Source organism: Pyrus communis, chromosome 2, assembly GCF_963583255.1.
Source record: "Pyrus communis chromosome 2, drPyrComm1.1, whole genome shotgun sequence".
NCBI lineage: Eukaryota > Viridiplantae > Streptophyta > Magnoliopsida > Rosales > Rosaceae > Pyrus > Pyrus communis.
In genome coordinates this window covers 18,438,607-18,461,379 of record NC_084804.1, presented here as the reverse complement: position 1 = coordinate 18,461,379, position 22,773 = coordinate 18,438,607, and the positions used below count along the sequence as shown (strand labels likewise).

Genomic DNA, 22,773 nt, shown 5'->3' with positions numbered 1-22,773 from the left:
CTTCAATGCCACCAACATTGTCCTGTAACAACAATAAAGGGCATAGAAGTTCACCAAATTTTCGGATTTGATTTCTTTTCTACTTCTCACTGAAAAGCAGAACCAGCTTTTGATGAAAAATCATCAACCTCGACTTACTGTCTCGCACGCTCCACTTGAAGTGCATGCGACAAATTTTAGCAGCCACTACCGATGGAAACCCTATTGTGGCCATGGTAATGGGCGGCAAGGCTCACCATGGGCCCAAGGTCCACCAAATAGAGGCCCATCCAAGGGAGGAAATTTGACCTAGAAGTGCCAACCCCTTGCCCCAAAGGCCCCAGACTTCAAGAACAGTGGAAAAGTTACCGTTCAATCTGATTCCATTGAAATGGACATGTGTTATCAATGTGGATCAAAGGATCATTGGTCATGCATACGCTGAGCTAACCCTGAGGCTATTGCCAAGTATCATTCCCGTCGTGAGACTAACTTTGTGCATGTGGAACATCCCAAAGGCGTTACTACAACTCTGAAGGTTTCAGATTTTTAGGAGGCATCTGCTCTTATGGAAGAATAAATTTTTATTTTTCTAAGACATGTTGGGGTGTTTTTATACCCCTAGTGGGTTCAGCCACTAGGAGTGGCCGAACCCCCCTGTTTTCTAGGTTTATGGTTTAATTTTCGAACAATTTTTCTAAGTCTTTGGAATTATTTGTTTGGTTTTGGTTTGTTTGAACTATGGATGATTATTTTAGTGTGGAAGTTAGTTGTTTGGCTGATAGTGCAACTACGCACACCATATTGCATGAGAAACACTATTTTACTAACTTTGTACCTAATAATGCACCTCTGACAACACTCTCAAGCCCATCTAACCTGATAGAAGGATACAGAAAGGCCTGTATTATGTTGTCCAATGATACAGAATTAACCATTAAAAAGGCACTATATTCTCCATGTTCCGGAATAACGTTGCTGAGTTTTAGAGATATTCGAGATAATCAATATCATGTTGAAACCACTGAAGAGAATGATTCTGAATTTCTTTGTATCACTTCTTACGAATATGGTCAAAAGCGTATTCACCAGAAGCTGGAACGTCTCCTGAGTGGGTTGTACATAACAACCATTTGAGCCCTCGAGACACACCATGTGGCCGACCCTATGGCTGGGTTCTAGGGCACTCTACTGCTTTGGCATGATCGAATTGGACACCTCGGATGAGATATGATACGCCGTATTCTCAAAGTATCTCATGGGCATCACTTGAAATCTTATCCTGGCCATCTGCTTTGCAAAGCATGTTCCCTGGGGAAGTTGAATATTCAACCCTCAATTACAAAGATTATTGACGATCCCCCTAAGTTTCTTCGGAGGATTCAAGGGATATTTGTGGACCTATCCAACCAACATGCGAACCATTTAGATACTTCATGGTGTTAGTTGATGCATCAACGCGATGGTCATATGTTTGCTTATTGTCCACACGCAATGCTGCATTTACGAAACTTCTAGCACAAATTATTAAGCTTAGGGCTCACCACCCTGATTATCCGATTAAGTCGATTCGATTAGATAATGCTAGAGAGTTTATGCATAGAACTTTGATGATTATTGCATGTCTATTGGGATTGATGTTGAACATCATGTGCCCCATGTTCACATCCAAAATAGCTTTGCAGAAGCTTTCATAAAGCACTTTCAAACGATAGCTTAAACTTTGGTTCTGCGAACCAATTTGCCGATATCGGCCTAGTGCCATGCAATATTGCATGCAGCTATGTTAGTCTGCTTAAGGCCCATTACTACTTAACCTCATCGACCGTTACAGTTATTTACTGGATACGAGCTAAACGTCTCACATTTACATGTGTTTGGGTGCACAGTCTATGTGCCAATAACACTGCCACTACATAACAAAATGGGTTTTCAAAGAAAAATAGGAATCTATGTCGGTTATGATTCGCCAACAATTATTCACTATTTAGAACCCTTGACAAAAGATCTCTTTACCACACATTTTGCGGATTGTCACTTCGATGAGATGGTTTTTCCGTCGTTAGGGGGAGATAAGATCACTAACGCTTCTGTAGAATGCCGCGAATTGTCGTGGATTAATCCTATTATATCTCATTTAGATCATTGCACACCTTAGTCTAAAATTGAAGTGCGACATATTCTAGATCTTCAAAGCATCGCTCAAAGTATGTCGGATGCTATCAGATCTAACAAAGGTGACGAGATCACATATACCTGCTGCAAAACACATCTGCAAAGATTAACGTACTTAATGCATGCCGTAACACCGCTATGGAAAGCCAGACCGTCCCTGAGGGTGGGGTGGCCGCACCTCCCACACGACAAGGTACAATGGTGCCTAGCCAATCACCTACTCCTACCCTGAAGCATGGCAGGTCCCCTGGTTCAAAGGATTCACAACCACAGAAGAGGAAAACGATACAAACTAGTGACTCTAGTTTAAATCCGACCATTACTTACTTATTTGTTCCAAAGCATGAGGTTATTCTAGATTACGGTGATGTCTTAGATGAGACAACCCGGCCTTCTGAGAATTGTGAGATTTCGGTCCACTACATAGTATTGGATGAAGTTTGGAATTAGAATGAGAAGTCGATGATGTATTCACATATACCGTTACTTTTGACATCATACTTAGCGATGACATTGAACCACGTTCCGTTGATGAATGTAGACGTAGAACGGATTGGTTAAACTAAAAATAAGCAATGCAGGTTGAACTCGATTCGCTCGCGAAATGAAAGGTGTTTGGGCTTATAGGTCCTACTCCACCACATGTGAAGCTTGTTTGCTATAAATGCGATACAAAGCACACCTCGTAGCGCAAGGCTTCTCTTAACGCCCTGGGATTGATTACGAAAAGATGTATTCCCCCATAATGGACGTCATAACGTTCCATTACCTTACCCATAATGGACATGGTAATCGTGCATCTCTATGAGGATCTAGATACGAAAATGTACATGAAAGTTCCAGAATAACTTTCATTGACTGGTTTAAATAGTTCTAGAACACGGAACATTCTCTTGATTAGATTAAGGCGATCACTCTACGGATTGAAGCAATCTGGGCAAATGTGGGATAACCATCTGAGTGAATATTTGACAAGTCAGGGTTATGTGAACAATGAACTATACCCATATGTGTTCATTAAGAAGTCACATTCTGAATTTGCGACTTTTGCAGTTTATGTCGATGATATGAACCTTATTGGAACTCTCGCATAACTTGAAGAAATTACCGCGCATTTGAAGTCAGAATTTGAGATGAAAGATCTTAGGAAAACTCATTATTGTCTCAGCCTGGAGATCGACCATTGTTCAGATGGAATCCGAGTACATCAATCGAACTATATCCAGAAGGTGTTGCGATGTTTTAATGAGGATAAAGTGAAGCCTTTGAGTACTCCTATGGTCATTCGGACTCTAGATGCTAAACGAGTTCCCTTTCATCCTAAGGAGGATAAGGAAGAGATTTTAGAGCCTCAAGTTCCATACCTAAGTGCAATTGGTGCTTTATTGTACTTGGCTCAATGCATTAGACCTAACATCTCATTCGCTGTTAATCTTTTGGCTAGATACAACAATGCCCTAACACGCAGACACTGGAATGATGTTAAAGACATTTTTTGTTACCTCAAGGATACGACAGATTTGGGCTTATTCTACACCCACGAATCCTCGAGATGAGTTGCCGCCCTCTTCGCTCTTTGGGTTGATTCCTGTCTCATTGGTTACGCAAATGCTGGTTATCTGTCTGACCCACATAGGGCACGGTCTCAAATGGGCTATGTCTTTACTGTTGTAGAAACCGCTGTATCTTGGAACCATGTTGAGATTCTTGCCCTGCATGGAGCCTCCCAAGAGTGCTTTCGGTTGAGAATAGCTATGGAACATATTCGAAGCACTAGTGGTTTTTCTTCCGTCGTTGACCTTTGTATGACGATCTTTGAAGACAATGCCACATATATCGAGCAATTAAAGAAAGGATGCATCAAGTGAGACGACACTAGGCATATAACGCCGAAGTTCTTTTATTCTCACCAGCAACAACAATATTAGAACATTGAAGTCAAGCAAATTCGTTCCCAAGACAACTTAGCCGATCTCTTCACCAAGTCATTGCCCAAGCCTACTTTTCAGAAGCTCGTCCAAGGAATCGGTATGTGTAAATTATCTGAGATGAATTGATTATAGTTCTCTGCTTTAGATGTTATGTCTAACTCAAGGGGAATATCCTGAAGCACACTCACTTGATCTTAATATACTCTTTTTCCTACGATTAGGAGCATTTTTCCCACTGAGTTTTTCCTACCTAACGAGGTTTTGATGAGGCACCGATCCTGGGATGATCATACTCTGTTGAGTTCACTACTTTCATCCTATTTGATGTTTGTTTTAGACATTATGCATACTTCTCACTTTTGTCCTTAGTCTATGGGTTTTCCTCATGCCTTGGTTTTACCATAGCGAGGTTTTGTGAGTTTTACTACCCATGCATACTTACTTTCTTATATTTGAGACTCGCATTCACCCATTTTGTCAATGACTTCATCAACTGTTTTACTTCATGTGATGAAGATATGATGCGACGTTTGGTGTGAGTATTTACACACTTAAAGGGGAGTGTTGCAGTCCTATTGGATTAGAAATGTGATTTTGTAAATCCTAGTGTATCTAGGAGTATCTTGTATATTCCCTTTAGTAGTTTAATTCCTATTAGAGATGAAATCCTAGTAGGGTAAGGACTCTACCTATCCTACTACTATAAATAAAGGCATAAGGGGGTGATACAATACACACCTCATAATTACATATCTTTTTTTTCTCTCTGTTGCCGCGGGCCCCCTTTCCATCTCTGTCCTTTATACAGTTCAGTCAAATAGACCTACAACATATATCAGTTTTTATGTTGTAATTAGGGTAAAATTTTGATATCTTAAATTTTACATATATAGTTCTATTTTTATTTTACATAGTTCTTGAATTGTAATTATCACTTTTTAATTGTTTTGGTCAAATTGCAATGAAGACAAACCAAATTTGGTTGTTCTGGGTAGCCATGAAAGCAATGGAGGTCTCCTTGCCTCCCTCCCACGTTTTGTAGATTTTATTTATCATTATTTGTAGCATTCATGTCATTTATTGATTGAAATTCTCCACATCATTTTAATTAGGACCATTGGATGTTATATGATTTAACGGTTAAACAGAAATGTAAAAGTATTTGTCAAAACCTTTGTCCCTCGTACCTATCCTTATATCCCTATATATACTGTTATTCCTATATATATTGTTATATATATTATGTAATTTGTCATCTTCCTTAGAAGACCGACACACGAGCAATCAGTTCAATCTATTTTTTTTAAATTTTTTATCTTCCCGTGAATCGCATGCTTGTGTATACAGGGATAGAATTGGTGCATTCCAATTATTTTGAGTAATGACGTATTGTGTCGATTCTTTTGAGTATTATGTCTGGAAATACCGATTACTTCCTTATAAACATGATTCAAACACAACTGGAGCATTCCAAAATAACCGTTACTTGGACATCTTTACATTTAGCCATGAACCTTCTTTGTTGCAATCAATAACTTTTAATAGTCTTACTTTTCAAATATAGTAATAAATAATAAATTATGAAGTAAATATTTTGTTGCAATTAATAATCAATATAGTAATAAATAATAAGTAATATAATGATTCTAAATATATTAAAAGAAAACATAAAAACATCCACAATGGGCCAATGGCGTGGTGAATTTTCAAAAGGCGGTGTGGTCGTTTGAAGTAACCATTACAAGCATATCATGCGGTGGTTTTGATATTCCATCACGAGATTAAAAACCGTTGTAGATTATTCACTTTTAACAACAGACCGGAATCTGACCGTGGTGGACTAATGTTATCTACCATGAGCTACAGTTGATCGTGGTAATTGAATAGTTTCTACCACGAGTTGTTGATGCTTATGATGGAATTGACGTGGTAAATATGCTGTTATGTACTAATGACCCATTAACTTGCCAGCACACAACACTCATTCAGAATGCATCATCGTTGTTGCATTTCTTTTGTGCACCGTAGTTCAGGCCCTAAACAATAATCTGATTATTTTGTAGTTGAACTCGGTGCTGGTTTCGGAGATTAGGGATCTATGCAGCCAATGGTGGAAGGAGGAGTTGCCGGATTTAGAATCGCTAAATTTTAGAAAAATTTAGCTGCTTTTAGAACATCTACAATGGAAATGTCAAAATGTCTAACTCATTAATAATGGTAAGAAAAGACACCAATAATGTTTTCCAACTGAGCAGTCAAATCTGATGTGGCATGACATGAAATAACATCTTTCCCCCTTGCTGCCAAATTTGACAGCAACTTCAAATATTTTTTAATTCGTTATTAAATGGTTTTTTTATTAAATTTTATCAAATCTCCAACTCCCAGCTTTCTCTGGAACCTAGAATCTCAATTGTTGTTTATCCTTCTTCCTCCCTTTTTTGGAACCAAACCCATAAACAAACTGTAGAATCAAGGCCCATGTCAAGTTCATAAGGAAAGACCTGATGGTTCTCAGAATTGAAAACACAAAGATTCAAGTAACCCTCGGTCCGAACCTACCAAAGATTCAAGTGACCTTCGATTTGAACCAAATTTCCAGATGAGGATGGTAGGTTTGCTCGCCCATGTGGATCGAAGGCGTCGTAAGGATCATACACTGCTATTGTAGAAGATTTATAGACACTCGCTCAGGATTGTTGAATGGTGGCGTTTTGGACCATTGTCTTGTTGATTTCAGCTATGCATGACTGAAACTCAACTTGTCATAAGGAAATCGTTAGCATCAGGTTTTGTACCTCTCAAAATTGAGCCGCCCTATGATTAGATCAAGACTCATTTTTTGCCTCCACCACGGTTGTGGTAACAACCATTTGTACAGGTGCTCCCGGTGGAACTGAACCTTGGGTTTGGATACCAATTGATGGAACTCATTTCACGTAAAGGGGAAAGAAAGGGAAAATGCGGAGAAATTAAGAAAGTAGATAACAATATTCTTCATTCATACCCTTTCTACATCATAAAGAGGTTTAAATCTATCTAAAGATAATAGGGTTTGAGGTGTAATGGGCCTAATGGAAATACATATGTAATGGGCCTAATTAGTTTAACAGAAGCCCAATAGCTTAGAGTTGCTTCATCCACCTCCTTGTCTTTGTGCATCTCTTCTACACGTTGTCGAGCTCGATGATCTTGTCCTCAGTGACGATGGGGACTATAGCCACGTAGGCAGTGGTGGTGGATACAGATCAAATGATTACGGCAACGGGGAGGATATGGTTGCGAAGAAAGTCTGTGTCTTCCTATGTTTAGGTTCCCGGTGAAGGTGTGGGCCACTTTGGTTTAATTTCCTTGTAGGGTCATTGTGTAAGTCTAGGCCCTAGTTGGGGTCCACAATAGCCACGTAAGCATATAATGGAAGAACTAACATAAAATGTAACATTGAAATGACATAATAATAAATGTATGAAATTAAAGATGTTGTATGAGGTTGTGATTGGCCACAAACCTGAGGGGTGAAATGTAATTTACCCTTCAATTTAGGTTTCAACTCATCGTCTACATCTAGTACCATAAATTCTATCCTCTGCACCAAATTCATCTTCCGTATCTACATCCTCACTTTCTTCTATTTCAAACTCATCCCTTATCAAAATCCAATTCAATAACTTGTTGCTTCAAAAGTACACAGATATAACACAACTTATCACAACCCAACACAAGTTTTACCCGTATATATCTAAAATCGAATTTCAAGAATTTCCTGATATCTAGTTGTAACAACCCAGCATTATGGAATCAAATTCTTTGAAATAAAAAGTATCGTACAAATATACCCGGAATACATTTTGATAACAAAAGACTTAGACCTTAATTTCGGAAGAGGAACGAAATGGTAAAAGCTGTATAACTTGGAGCAAATGACCGAAGCAGTGGAGCAATATGACAACAATGTAAGTCTCATATCTTCACAAAACATGTTCACAGTAGTGGGATTTGGAGGAACTGACCTTCAACGCTTAAATCGAGATGTAAAGGTTGTAGAGGAACCACCCTTGTGAACTTCAATCAAAACTGACCTTTATTAAAATAGAGAGGTATGCTTCTTGTAGCTATAGACATTCATAATTCCCACACATTGAGCTTCGAAACTCAACTTTAGAGCTTCAAGAGAGATGGCGAGGTGTTCCATCTGCGATGTTTTGTATAAGGAGCTTCAATCCACCTGTAGTTGCCTCTTCCCAGTCTGCAATCGCCTTCTCTTCCCAACTCTATCTCTCTTTTCGACAAGGATGCGCGTACATCACACCAGGTCTTAAAGACCCAGTTCAACTTGTGAGATTACGGTCTGCACTAGGGGTGGGCAAACGGGTCTTGGACCCGCGGGTCAGGCCGGATCCATGCTGTTCGGGGTGGGTACAGGGCGGGTCCAAAAATTATAAATACAAAACGGGGCAGGCTGGGCCGGTTCTAAAGATTGGAAAAAAACAGGTCCCCGCCCCGGACTGTTTAAATCTTTACACACTCCTGCCAAAGCCTTTGGAGGTCCACCAACAAGAGGTAAGAAGTTTGGTATTTGAGGCCCACCGAACATTGAGGGCCTTTGGGAGGCCAAATAGTTTTTTACATTTTTCCTTCCTCAAAATTGTTAATCTTTCTGATATTCGCCGACTCAAAAATCCTAGGTTTTGCTCGCTGCCATGACTCGCTGCCCAAGAGGTACGCACCGCCGTCTCTTCTCTTCCTTATATCTGTTTCTGCTTTGTGATTCTGTAGATCAGAACCCTCTGTTGGCAACCTAGTAGGTTCACTAACAGGCGCCATACGTAAAGTCGCCACCTTCTTCGCCAAAGCCCTAGCCTCGAATCTTTAGAGTCTACCCCCAACCGTCGATCGATCACTCGTTCTCTAACATGTTGCAGATGCACTTCTACGAGACCTATAGCGATCAACTCGGTCTTCGAGTTGCACAAGCTGCTGGCCCGACCCGGCACGATTGAGAATGTGCTATGCATGGTGAACGAAATGAAGCTGGAGATTGTGACTGTGGTGGAGCATGACATTGTGACTGTGAGGGTCTTAATGTCGGAGACTGAGTCGAAGTTCAGGAGGCGATCTAAACAGGAAAAAAAGAAAGACCCGTGGACCCGTCTTGAGCCGGCCCGTTTGAAACGGGCCAGGTTAGGTCTAGTTCCAATGATAAGATTTGTAACACACGGCCCCGCCCGATCCGTCTCTTTTTTAAATGGGTCCAGTCAGGTCCTTCCAAATTTGGGCCAGGCTCGGCCCGTGCCCACCCTTAGTCCATACGAATGGTCTGTGCTAATTGACCGCATAGTAGACACGCCCAAAAATGTACTGACCATACATCCATCTTAATACTGGTATGGAAAGGGTATAAGCCCAAAGCCTAACTATCCCATGTCTTTGGCAACCAACCAATTTTAGGGCAATGGGTAGAAGTATTTTTAAAATGACTAAAAGTGCTTTTGATAAAAGTGTTTTTGGAATCAATCCTTATTATGCAAGTGAATCTTGGAAAAAGCACTTGCTTCATGCAACAAGAAGCATAAAACTGATGCTTGAAAAATGCACTTTAAGTGCTTTTGGAACACAAAAATACTTTTATTAAAAACGCTTTCAGTCATTAGTTACAGTATTGCTTAGTAAGTGGGATGAGATAGAACTCAGTGGGATGGAAAGCCCTCGTCCCACGTTTGGTACCCCAAAGACAGTGGGACACGCTGTCACACGGAACGAGTTTTGGCTGAATTTTCATTCCACCTCCCCTCTCAGAATGACTTGTTCCACCCCTATAGGACACAAAATTATAACATTTTAAGACAAAAATGCCTTTTTCAATGTTTACACCATCCAAATCATAAAACAAACCATAAGGGTACGTTTGTAGCACCGGACTATCTCGGACTGGACTAGCTTCAGGGACTAAGCTAGACTAGCTTGGAATAGACTAACCTGGACTAACTTGGTAAAACGTTTGTGACAGTGTCGTACTAAAAACAGATAATTAATAAATTTTAATATTATATTATTTAATCCTTTTTTATTAATATTCTATTATTAATTATCTCTTCTTTTTCTCTGAAAACTTTCCTCCTCGAAAACCAATTCCATAATTGTAGACTATCCCGTCGTCAAAATAGTGTCTCAAAACCAACTCCAATTCCGTAAATCAGAGCGTCTCAGGCTGTTGCCTCCATCTTCTTCGCCGGTCACAGCATCCTAGCATCTGAGGCGGCGACCCCAAGCCACTTCGCAGTCTTCATCACCGTTGTGGACGCCGGCGTTCTTGGCTTTCCAAATTCCTCCATCGCAGTCATGTTCCTCATCCACTAGTGGGTTCACAAAGATCTCGTGATTTGGGTTTCAACGAAACCATCTGCGGTGATATGTGCCCACGACGGTCGGAGGCGGTAGAGGTTATGGGTCTTGTCGGAGGAGGAATAGGTGGAAGATTTGCAGAGAAGGAAGACGGAAGAGGGGGCTCTGGGACTTAGACAAGGAGAAGGCAACAGAGAAGAAGATGGTCTTAGCAGTCCCTTCCTTTTCGAGGGCTCTCGTTGAAACTTTTAGTGAGGTTGTGAGTCCTGGCGAATCCCTTTTAGTCTCATTTAACTTAGTCCCAGTATGAAACAAACACTGAACTACACTAATAAGGAATCCAGTCTAATCCAGAGTTAGTAATCCAACTTGTGCTTGGGAATTGTATTTGTTAGTGGTATATTTGTGTTTTGGTTGTAAATCTACACAGAGTAAATGACCTAGGAGTACAGACTTAAACTTAACATCCATTCTTTATGGTTACCTTATGAGCAGGTATTTGTGTTCTGTGTTTTTGTTTCATGTTTACGTGTTAATATTTACCAACCGCATCCTAGTGTGCTTATTTTGAAATGTTAGCAGCTCATTACTCGATGATTTTCTTTCGTAAAAGAACCCCTTATGCTTCACCATGTGTTTCATCATGTAACTGCTAGCTATGAGAAGGAACCCGTAGTGAATTATTCTTTTGAACTTGTTGAAATATAGAAGGATCTCTTTAGTAATCACCAGCATTTGGTTTCTCTAATCTCTAGTTCTAAGTGGAGCTAATTTATGGGGCTAATTAGCTTTGTGGTATATGGTATAGAAAGAAATTATTGACTTCAGAATTCAGTTGACTCCTACCAAGAAGATTTAAAGGTTGTCGTCAAGCTATTCTTCATGCCTTTATGCTCTAACATGTGCAGAGATTTTATGTTTTATTTGTTAGATAAACGTACAGAAGGTTCCGCTTTGATTAATGGATTATTTTCTTTGCTAATGTGTGTGATACGCTTAGATAAGTTGAAGGTATAGAAAGAAATTTTTGTAGCTTTGAGTTGAACTTGATCCAGAGCTAATGCAAATGAACTTTTACTATTCCTATATATAAATGATGGCTGTTGAATTTTTTTCCATTTATTGATATCATATTTTGCCATCACCTGTGCGATGATGCAGGCACGGATTGTAATCCTTTAGAAACTCACTGCCGTAAGTCTGCCTTAAGAGCTGCAATTTTCCTAGAGTCATATATATATATATATATCAATTACTCAACTTTGATGATAGAAGTCATAATGTTTGTTCTGCTTGCTTCCAGGTGGTCTCTTTTGATGGTTTTCCGAACATTATTTCACTTCACTATACTATGCTTAGCAGAACAACTCAAACATGATTTCTTTTTTCCCAATTCCAGATCCCAATCCCAGTTTCTGGAATTCAAGACAAGTATCCAGACAATTTTGACATTGATATATGAACAATGGTTGTGAAGAGAGAGAAGAAGATGATTATAGGCTACCATAAAAGGGAGGTCAATGAATTTCGTTACCCTTAAAAACGATTGAATTTCATATATTGTGTTCTGGAAAATGAATAATCAATTGCTAACGCGAAGGTAAGCTATTTTAAGTTTTGGTCCATATTCGGATTATTTGATTCATTCCTGTGTTGCATGTTTAAGATTCGTCTTGGTGAAGTTGATTAAGAATGTACAAATTGAAATTGTTGTGGGTAGTCTCAAATTTGGGTAAGAACCTTTGTAACTTAGTAAGGCACACGATTTTTATTCAAGTTCCTTTGTAACTTAGTAAGGTTTCTCTCCAGCAGAATTTCCAGCCGGATCATAGTGGCACACAACATAGGAACTTCCATCGGCACACTCCGCTTTACCACACCCTACAAGACCTGAGTCACGCCATACCATCTGCGTGTAATGGCCACACTGCTTGCCCGGGGCACAAGCGTTGGTGCTGTAATCATAATCCGCTTTCTCTCTCACCCATCCTTCCACAGCCATGGCAGCGGATAAGTCGCCGTCAGGGCTTACTGCAATATTTTCACCAAGACCAGTACCCGAATGCTTAAGTTCACAGCCGCCAGTGGCCTGTTTGTTTGCATAGTTTTTGGCGCTCTCTGCTAGCCCCTCGTCCCACTCCATCAGCACAACACCCACCTCCGCTCGAGCGGTGTTGTGGGCTTTCACATAATCATCGGGTGAGTCTTGTGCGCAAACTAATCCTAGCAGGCAAAACAAAAGTAAGGCTAATGAAATATTGTTCTTGCACAAACCTTCCATGTTGATTAATATGTAATCGTAATAATCTTCGGATTATATCTGCTGGAAGAGATTTTGGGACGATTGATTGATGGGAAATCAATTGAGACGTACGTCTTTGTTGGTGTATTTAGTTATGATAATATTTATAGGATGAATTTCTTTATTTTTTAGGATGTAGAAAATAAATTCTTTATATTTTTTATTTTGTATGACCTTTAGCCATGGAAGAACCCCTACAAGTCGCCAAAACACCCGCGCCATGCAAAACTAAAATAGCTTAGTTTGCCAATTGTAACACGGCCTTAAATACATTTAAAAGAAACTGAAACTAATATTAATCACCTAAAAAAGTAACTAAACCTAATTATGATTACTAATTCCGTCAAGTTGGTCAAAGGTAATGACCATTGATCACCATATTGAGGCCTTTCTTACCAAATGAATTTATAAATTTTCAAACTTTTGCCGTAGCTATATATGGAGCCACTGATGATAGTTGATTATCCCACAAAATGCGCCCATCCCAATGTATGGTTGTAACTTTGTAAATACCTTACGCTACAGCTTAATTATAGCACTTGTCAAGTTCATCTACAACAGCCGAAATTTTATGATTCTAATTATGCGCGGCACAAGGCGTTACTTCTGACATCTAAACAAATATTAATGAGTCTGCAAGCAAATTGCAACATGTAGGTCTTTACATGCTTATCCGTTCACCTTGTCCCATTTTGGTGTGGACATCGAAATTTCGGTGAAATGAATGTTGACCAATAATTAAAATTTCAACGCTCACGTGTCACATAAATTTTACATGTAGCGTGTGACTCAACGAAAAATCGAAATAAATTGGAAAAGTCATCAAATAGGACACGTGTCAATACCTGGCAGAAATGATTTATTTCATCTGATTATTTAAATCCAAAAATCAAGTTTTGGAATTCTATAAATAGGAAGCCAATGCACTCATTTTGAGGGGGAAAGAAGGAAGAAAAGAAAGAAGAAAGGAATTTACATCACACCAAAACCTTGAAGCCTTGAAACTCTAAAGCTCTCAAGCAAATCCCGAAGGATCAAGAAAACACTCTTCGTGCTTCGTCAAATCCTCCTTCAAGGTCAAGCCCCAACGGCCCTTGAAGAACTTCCACCAACTCAAGATCAAGCCCCAACGGCCCTTTGGATCAACAACCTCAACAAATCCACACATCCAATCGTTCTTCAAGATTAAGCCCAACGCCCCTTGAAGATCCGCTCATCCATCAACCTTCAAGATCAAGCCCAAAAGCCCTTGAAGAAATCCATACACCCATTCTTCAAGATCAAGCCCAACGCCCCTTGAAGATCCGTTCATCAACTACTCATCCTTAGATCAAGCCCCGACGGCCCTTTGGATCAACAGCTCATCCACAAACCCATACACCCATTCTTCAAGATCAAGCCCAACGCCCCTTGAAGATCCGTTCATCAACTGTTCATCTTTAGATCAAGCCCCGATGACCCTTTGGATCAACAACTCATCCACAAACCTACACCCTACGAAGATAGAATCAGAGGATCAAATTACAGAGAGATTGTAACCCCAAAATCATTAATACAAAATATATTTTGTACACGGTATTCTTGTTTCTTGTTGCAGGAACTTTTCGTGTTTACAAACTTGGCACGCCCAGTGGGACTATCTCTACCTCTCATCTCTGTCTCCGTTCAAGATATTCAAGCACAGTCCATGGCTTCAAACAAAGAACAAGTCACGACTATCGGCACTACCTCCATTGAAAAACAGCTGGTTCAGATGAAGGAAACAATTGCAAGGCTGATAAAGACTGCAGAGGAGAAAAACTTGCAAACCGCCGAACTCATCAACCGTCTGGAGGCGCAACATGGTGTCATAGTGAAACCAAGCTCTCTTCCAACTAAGAGGACTGAAGAAGGCTTCAACCCAAATGCCTACGAACTCATGTCAAAGGCTAGGCATGACTTTGCTTCCTCTTCAAATCTTGGAAAGAAGGTTTCAAACACTGTCAATGACGAAGAACGTAACCTCACCAAAACTCAAAAGAAGTTGAAGGAGCATGGTTACGGAGTTGACAACAACCAAAGCACACCTCCAAAATCAATGGCATCAAGCAAGGGACAAGCCGTTCTTCCAACCACCAAGGGAAGAAGCATAAGCACTTCCGCCACAAATGGAGCATCTATTGGTGCCACAACCACTCCTCAACATGCCGCTGCAAAGTTGGTACTGCTAAGCAAGCAAGAGCAGCATCAAAGGCGCGAGTCGGTCATCCACCTGACCTTGCTGGGGGCACCAAAGCATGCTATTGAGGCACACAAGATGACACCCCAAAATGGCCAATGGGGTTCTTCATCAGCACTATGGATGTCTGAAGGAAAGTTATGTCTATTGGCTGCACAAGTCATGACCATCGGCGTCACCTCTATTGAAGAACAACTGGCTCAAATGAGCGAAGCAATTGCAAAGCTTACACGGACTGTGGAAGAGAAGGATTTGCAGATCGTCGCACTCATCAACCAACTAGATGCGCTGCCCCACAGTACGAAGGAAGCTCGCATGACTCCGTACTGTACTCAAAGCCTTACTCCAAGAAGATTGATGCTTTGAAAATGCCAAGGGGTTATCAGCCCCCAAAATTCATGCAGTTCGATGGAAAAGGCAACCCGAAGCAACATGTCGCCCATTTCATTGAAACTTGCAACAATGCTGGGACAGAGGGAGACTACCTCGTCAAACAGTTCGTGCGTTCGCTGAAAAGTAACGCTTTTGACTGGTACACTGACCTTGAACCTAAGTCTATCAACAGTTGGGACCAGCTAGAAAGGGAATTCCTCAACCGTTTCTACAGCACTCGTCGTACTGTAAGCATGCTAGAGCTGACCAGTACGAAACAGTGGAGAGATGAACCTGTCGTCGACTACATAAATAGATGGCGCTCCTTAAGTCTGGATTGCAAAGATCGGCTTTCTGAAACCTCTGCCATTGAGATGTGCGTTCAAGGCATGCAGTGGGGACTACACTACATCCTTCAAGGCATCAAACCACGAACATTTGAGGAGTTAGCCACCCGCGCCCATGATATGGAGTTAAGCATCACCCGTCATGGGAAGAAAGAACAGATCGCCGACTACAAGAATGACAAAGTTTTGGGGCCCAAGGTGGATAAGGCTGCGTGGAAACCCACCAAGGAAGCAATGACGGTCAACACAACTCCAGTCAAAACCCATACACGAGGCAAGGCGATTCAAACCGAAGCTTTCGTGATCAAGAGATATGTAGACGCACTTTGAAGGAGCTTGAGGAGAAGACTTATCCATTCCCCGACTCTGACGTGGTTGCCATGTTAGATGACTTGCTGGAAAAAAGGGTGATCGACCTACCTGAGTGTAAACGGCCGGAAGATATGAATCGTACTGATAGTCCAAGGTACTGTAAATTCCACCGCTTCATTGGTCATCCGACGGAAAAGTGCTTTGTGCTAAAAGATCTCATCATGAAGTTGGCTCAGAAAGGGATCATCGAGCTAGATCTTAATGATGTGGTGAAGTCAGACTATACCACCATCACTTCTGGCTCTTTGAACTCAAAATCTTCACCTCAACCGCTGGGGGCATGCTCCAAAACCATGTCAGTCAAGTCAAGTGAAGTTGAAGGATGGACTTATGTCACTCCAAAGAAAATGCACAAGAAACATAGGTCTCCTCCACAAGTTCACCAATCGGAAAGAAGGGAAAACAGCTACCGTCAACCTTCAAAGCTACATGAAAGTGTTGAGGATGATGAAGTTATGACACAAAGATCGTCCGTTGCCATCACGATGCGCGATTTCTTCCCCAAAGACTTCTTCAATCACTCAGTCAAGACTCCTCGCTTGACAAAACAACAACCATCAAAAGCTCCTCGTTCGCACGAGCCTAAAAGGCGACAACCAAAGCTCCTCGTTCGCACGAGCCTAAAAGGCGATAACCACAAGCTCCTCGTTCGCACGAGCCTAAAAGGTGACAACCAAAAGCTCCTTGTCTGCACGAGTTGAAACTGCAAACGACACCAAAAGCTCCTTGTCTGCACGAGTTGAAACTGCAAACGACGCCAAAAGCTCCTTGTCTGCATGAGCTGAAACTGCAAACGGCACCAAACGCTCCTGGCCCACAAGAGCATAAACTGTGTACGGCAAAATCATCACCAAAATCATCACCAAAATCATCATCAAAACCATCATTCATTTGAACTACGTTATGACTTGATCTCTTCGTTGGAAGAGTACGTAGGCAACTTGAAACTTCAAAACTTCAAGTACAGTCACATCAAAATAAATAAATAAATGTTTCATTAAAGAAAGTCAATTTTATTACAAAAGAAAAGAAAAAAAAATACATATGTTACTATGTATTAGAAAAAAATATATATATTGTCCACTTCAAAAAAAAAAAAAAAAAAAAAAAAAAGGAAATATATACAATATATATACAAATCCAGGCCCTCATCAAAGTCCAAAGGCAGATTCTCTCTCTCTCTCTCTCTCGGTCTCTGCTCGTAAAAGAGCCCCAAAGATTCGCTCTTTCTCTTTTGAAGTCCTCATTCTTTTTCCTTTTCTGAAAATCGAGGTCTCTTTTTCTTCTCTTTTCACAAAAACACCGTCTCTCTCTTGCTAGCAGATAAGCAGCAGCTATGCAGAGTGGTGGAATGGGGATGGAGATGGAATGGTTGTTCTGAAAATGGCCCAGCAAGGCATCCCCAACAACAATGCCACAACTCTCAGCAGCCAACAGCAAAAGCAGCAGCCGCAGAAGCAGAAGCTAGAGGAGCAGCAGGCAGGGGAAGCACACCATCTTCCATGATTTTCTGGGCATGAAGCCTGGAGATTCCCCTGTGGTTTTAGCCCCAAAAGCCTCCACCGATTGTAGGCTCTCTGAGCCTTCTCCCTCCGCCTCCTAATTTCGATCCTTCAATGGGCGGTGCCGTCGCTGGGATGCAGCCTAATCAGCAGCAAGTGCAGCTCGTCGACGACCCGTTTTTAGCTAGGGGGAGTCATCCATCACCACCGTCGATTTCCCAGATCAAGAATTCCAGGATCGAAATCGATGACTTTCCGGGAGGCCCTGATGGGTTCGAGTTAGTTTCTCGATTCTGTTACGACAACGGCAAAATCAAACTCACGATTTCAAACGTGTGCCTACTCCACTGCTCTGCAATCTTCCTTGGCATGACCGAAAAGCTTTCGCCCCGCAATTTGTTGCAGAAAACAAGTCATTTTCTTGAGGGACTTTTCGAGTGGTCGTTCAAAGACGTACTAGTCTGCCTCAAGAGCTGCCTCTCGTTCTTCGACCACGCAGACTCGTCCGGTCTTTTAGACAAACTCATTACTGCACTGCTTGCAAAAATCGCTCAGAATTCTGACGTGAGCAACCTCATTGACACGTCGCCTTCGTCTTCGTCTTCATCGGAAACTGCATCTGGGTTCAGACTCTCTTCCACCCCGGAATCCATCAGGCCGAGCTCGTCCAGCAGAGCGTGGTGGTTCGATGACGTGGCCCTTCTGTCACCAAATATCATTGAGAAACTCCTCCAGATTTTAGGTGCTTACGGACCTGAAAACAACAGCTTGATCCTCACCTTCAGCTCCCGAAAGCCGTCCCTCTACCCATATTTTTCTTCACCTCCGCCGGCTCTGCTGTTGCGGCATCGTCCGATTCATCATCATCATCACTTGCAAGACCGGGGGAGTTGGGTGTCTTGAGAAATTCTTTTCGATTTTATCCTTGCTGTCTTTGCCGCAAAGGCCTCGCTCAGCGCCGGAGTTAAGAAGTCGTCCGCAGTGTAGAAGAAGCTGCTAAGGAGCTGGAACGTGTCTGAGGCCATCTTGTCGCTCAAGAACTCGCTGAATCTCGACTCGACGAGTGACTCAGCTACGGCGTCATTAGATGGGCATTCTACAACGTTGATTCAAAAGGTGTCTAAACAGGAGCCTTAAGGTCACTAAGTCTGGTGCGAAGAAAAGGGAATCTCTGGTCGGAGGGAGGAACTTCCCGATAAAGAAGCAGCACATCGCCTCTTTCTTCAACCTCAACAGTGTGGACTTTGCTACATGCCTTGCACGGTGACGCTTCATCAAGACCCTGCCACGCTTGCCATGCACACTCTTCTTCTTCCTCTTCACGACCGTGCTCCATTTCTTGCCTCATCGAGCTCGTTACCCTGGCCACCATGATCAAAATCGGCGAAGAAACTTCAGTGACCGCCGTCAAACGACTAGCCGGTCGTGAAGCTCGAACGCTTTGCACTACCCTCAAGCTCTGGCTGTTTCTGCACCTCCACCATGGCTGCTGCCTTTGAATGTGATCAACAAAATCAAAGTTTGTCAACTCACACCCAAAGACCTCCTCCGTCTTCTCTCGGACTCGGCCTGGGTTTTCACCCACAAACTCAGCCTTGTAGATCACCATATAAAACAAAAAAAAAATGATGGAATCTGGGTGTTCAGCACCATGCCAAAAAAAAAAAAAAAAAATATAATAAAAACAATGATGGTGCTTCTGGAACCATGTGCAAAAAAGAAAAAAAAAATATATATAATAAAAAGAAAGAAAAAAACAATGATGGTGCTTCTGGCACCATCTGAAATATATATATATATATATATATATATATATATAAATGAATGGTGGATCAGTGCCACCGAAAGCAAAGAAAAGTAAAAAATAAAAAAATAAAAAAATAAAAAATAAATAATAAAATAAAATAAAAAGGAATGATGATGGACGGTGATGTATATATTTTATCTGTATTTAGCACAATACACTGAATAAAATAAAGCATGTCCATTAATCTCCAAGAAATTACAAGTGTGTACAAAAAAAAAAAAAAAAAAAAAAAAAAAAAAAAAAGATGGAGCTTTCACAAAGGATGTTCACGTGAAGCCCCATTACTTGGCAAAACTCTAGAAGCGGAAGGCATCGGAGCGGGAGGCATTGAAGCTAGAGCATTCCAGGCCTCAATACTGGGTGGGACGCTAGATGACCCAGGAAAAAGGTGCCTCTGGAGATAAGCCGCAAGCTTTTGACGGTCACTTTGAATTCGACCTTCAGATTCTTGCAGCTCATCAAGCTTCCTTTTCATGCCCGACGAATAGTTATTTGCAAGCACGTGCAAACTTCTATTCTCATACTTAAGCTGTTTGATCTCCTGCTTAAGATTTTCCACCTCTGCCATCAATGATTCCACCTGACGGGACCGAGCAAGCAGGCGTTGGCCCATGTTGGACACAGAGCTCGCACACTGAACACTAAGAGCGAGGGACTCTTGAACGGCCAACTCATCGGACCGTCCTGACAGCAGCCTACTATCTTTTGGAGTGAGGAGGTTCCTAGCTACTATTGTAGCTGTTGTGGCGTCCTGCATCACGGAGTCTTCACCTGTAAGAGGACCGTTAGAAGATAAGAAAGAAGGGCGCCATACGTTACCTTGACGCGGCGCGCCCGTATCACTGCTGAGACTCAAGTCTAAGCTAAGGTTCGATGGGTTTGCCATTTTTCAAAAGTGTTCAAAGAGAAGGGGTAAATGGAGTAAAATCAAAAAGGGCCGAAGACGATTTTCACAAACGGGCGATCTTCAAAGTGTGCATGTTGGAGGTAATCGATACCTCTATAAAAAGCCAAGGCGACACGACCACCGATTCAAAAAAAAAAAAAAAAAAACCGGATTTTCCTGCGTGAAGTTCGGCGACGCTTTCGCGTCTTTTCAGATAACGCGTTCAACTTTGTCAAAAGATCTCTGACAAAGTTGAAAACACGTGAAGGTTATCATCCCAACTACGCGCCTTTGCTAACAAGCGTGGTGACAGAGCCGCACCCGTGACTACTTTTTCGAAGAGGCGCTCGCTCAGAAATCGAAGAGACGCTTGTTTAAAAAATCGAAGAGACGTTTGTCGACAAGGGTAAAAGAACAGTACCACCACTTGCTATTGGGAAATCCCTATATATGTCGACCTTCATCTTTTATGGCAAGGCAGACCTGAAGAAAAATGCCCAGTTCTTCCTCACCTCTGAGGGCGCACTCCCAGCAAAGCCTCTCAAAATACTCAATTTTTTCTTCTTCCCCAAAGAAGATACCAGATACCTGGAGTACAGATGAGCCAGGAGGAAATGGTAGATCGAAGCATGTGGAGACAAGCACAACAAATACATGTGCTGATTCATTCGCTGCTTCTTCCAAAGCAAAGGTATCTCATATCATCAAGGGCGAAAGCAAAGGTATCTCATATCATGCTTTTTCCCTATCTTTTCCTTTGCCCTTGTTCTCACCTGCTAGGACAAGGACAGAGAAAGCAATATGTCGGAACCTCCACTCAAACTTGCGCTGCGACCAAGAAGTGATGGTCCATTCAAATGCAAGGTTTGCATTCAACTCCTGCATCAGAGGACAAATACTACAAGAGAAGATGCCAAACCTGCATAAGGAAATACCACTTCTGCAAAGGGAGCAAGTAAGGCAAGTGAAAATGATACATCGAAACATGTGGAGACAAGCACAACAAATATATGTGCTGATTCATTCGCTGCTTCTTTGAAAGCAAAGGTATCTCATATCATGCTTTTTCCCTGTCTTTTTCTTTGTCCTTGTTCTTACTTGCATGGCAAAGCGAAAAAAGCAATCAACCGGCACTTGGAGTCAGTCTTCCGATCTGGAGCCGACTGCCTGGAAGCTATTCCCTGGTTGCTTACTTAGCGTTGCTCTCGAGTAGTCATCTTCAATGGTTGATACACTTCCAGAGAAGGGACCACTTCTGCAAAGGGGAGCAAGTAAGGCAAGTGAAAATGATGCATTGAAGTATGTGGAGACAAGCAATAACTGCATATGTTGAGCTATTCTCTAACCTTCTTCAATACGAATTGGAGAGATTGAACAAAGAAACAGAAAAAAGGAGTAAGCTCAGACCTTCGGGGGAGACCAAAAGAATCCTGCTGCCCAGTTCAGGAGTAGCACAAAGGAAAATCAACGATTGGAGGAAACCAGAAAATCTTCCAGTCGAACTCAAGATCAAGCCTCGATGGCCCTTGAAGAAATCTGCTGCCCAGTTCAAGAGTAGCACAAAGGAAAATCAACGATTGGAGAAAACCAGAAAATCTTCCAGTCGAACTCAAGATCAAGCCTCGATGGCCCTTGAAGAAATCTGCTGCCCAGTTCAAGAGTAGCACAAAGGAAAATCAACGATTGGAGGAAACTAGAAAATCTTCCAGTCGAACTCAAGATCAAGCCTCGATGGCCCTTGAAGAAATCTCCTGCTGCCCAGTTCAAGAGTAGCACAAAGGAAAATCAACGATTGGAGGAAACCAGAAAATCTTCCAGTTGAACTCAAGATCAAGCCTCGATGGCCCTTGAAGAAATCTCCAGCCCAGTTCAAGATTAAGCCTGTGGAAAATCAACGATTGGGGGAAACCAGAAAATCTTCCAGTCGAACTCAAGATCAAGCCTCGATGGCCCTTGAAGAAATTTCCAGCTCAATTCAAGATCAAGCCTCGACGGCCCTTGGGTTAACATCTACATTAAGGGACTTCAAAACGCATCTTCTACACGTGACAAGCACATGTCTACGACGCGCCTTGAAGTGGGGGCATTTGTGGACATCGAAATTTCGGTGAAATGAATGTTGACCAATAATTAAAATTTCAACGCTCACGTGTCACATAAATTTTACATGTAGCGTGTGACTCAACGAAAAATCGAAATAAATTGGAAAAGTCATCAAATAGGACACGTGTCAATACCTGGCAGAAATGATTTATTTCATCTGATTATTTAAATCTAAAAATCAAGTTTTGGAATTCTATAAATAGGAAGCCAAGGCATTCATTTTGGGGGGGGGGAAAGAAGGAAGAAAAGAAAGAAGAAAGGAATTTACATCACACCAAAACCTTGAAGCCTTGAAACTCTAAAGCTCTCAAGCAAATCCCGAAGGATCAAGAAAACACTCTTCGTTCTTCGTCAAATCCTCCTTCAAGGTCAAGCCCCAACGGCCTTGAAGAACTTCCACCAACTCAAGATCAAGCCCCGACGGCCCCTTGAAGAAA

The 22,773-nt window shown here is 41.7% G+C and overlaps 2 protein-coding genes across 2 annotated transcripts; one reads left to right on the top strand and one right to left on the bottom strand.

The window, feature by feature from the left end:
- Window positions 1–12,035: 12,035 nt before the first annotated feature.
- Window positions 12,036–12,790, bottom strand: LOC137722220 (pathogenesis-related leaf protein 4-like). The gene has a single exon (XM_068461181.1). It carries the CDS (start codon window positions 12,706–12,708, stop codon window positions 12,217–12,219), a length of 492 nt encoding a protein of 163 aa, XP_068317282.1. The 5' UTR covers window positions 12,709–12,790; the 3' UTR covers window positions 12,036–12,216.
- Window positions 12,791–17,654: 4,864 nt separating this feature from the next.
- LOC137724897 (BTB/POZ domain-containing protein At3g19850-like) lies at window positions 17,655–18,443 on the top strand. The gene has a single exon (XM_068463548.1). It carries the CDS (start codon window positions 17,655–17,657, stop codon window positions 18,441–18,443), a length of 789 nt encoding a protein of 262 aa, XP_068319649.1.
- The last annotated feature ends 4,330 nt before the right edge of the window (window positions 18,444–22,773 follow it).

What these genes read in the sequence shown, in the direction of transcription:
- LOC137722220 (XM_068461181.1), bottom strand. Translation starts at nt 12,708, where the DNA reads ATGGAAGGTTTGTGCAAGAACAATATTTCATTAGCCTTACTTTTGTTT.
- LOC137724897 (XM_068463548.1), top strand. Translation starts at nt 17,655, where the DNA reads ATGGGCGGTGCCGTCGCTGGGATGCAGCCTAATCAGCAGCAAGTGCAG.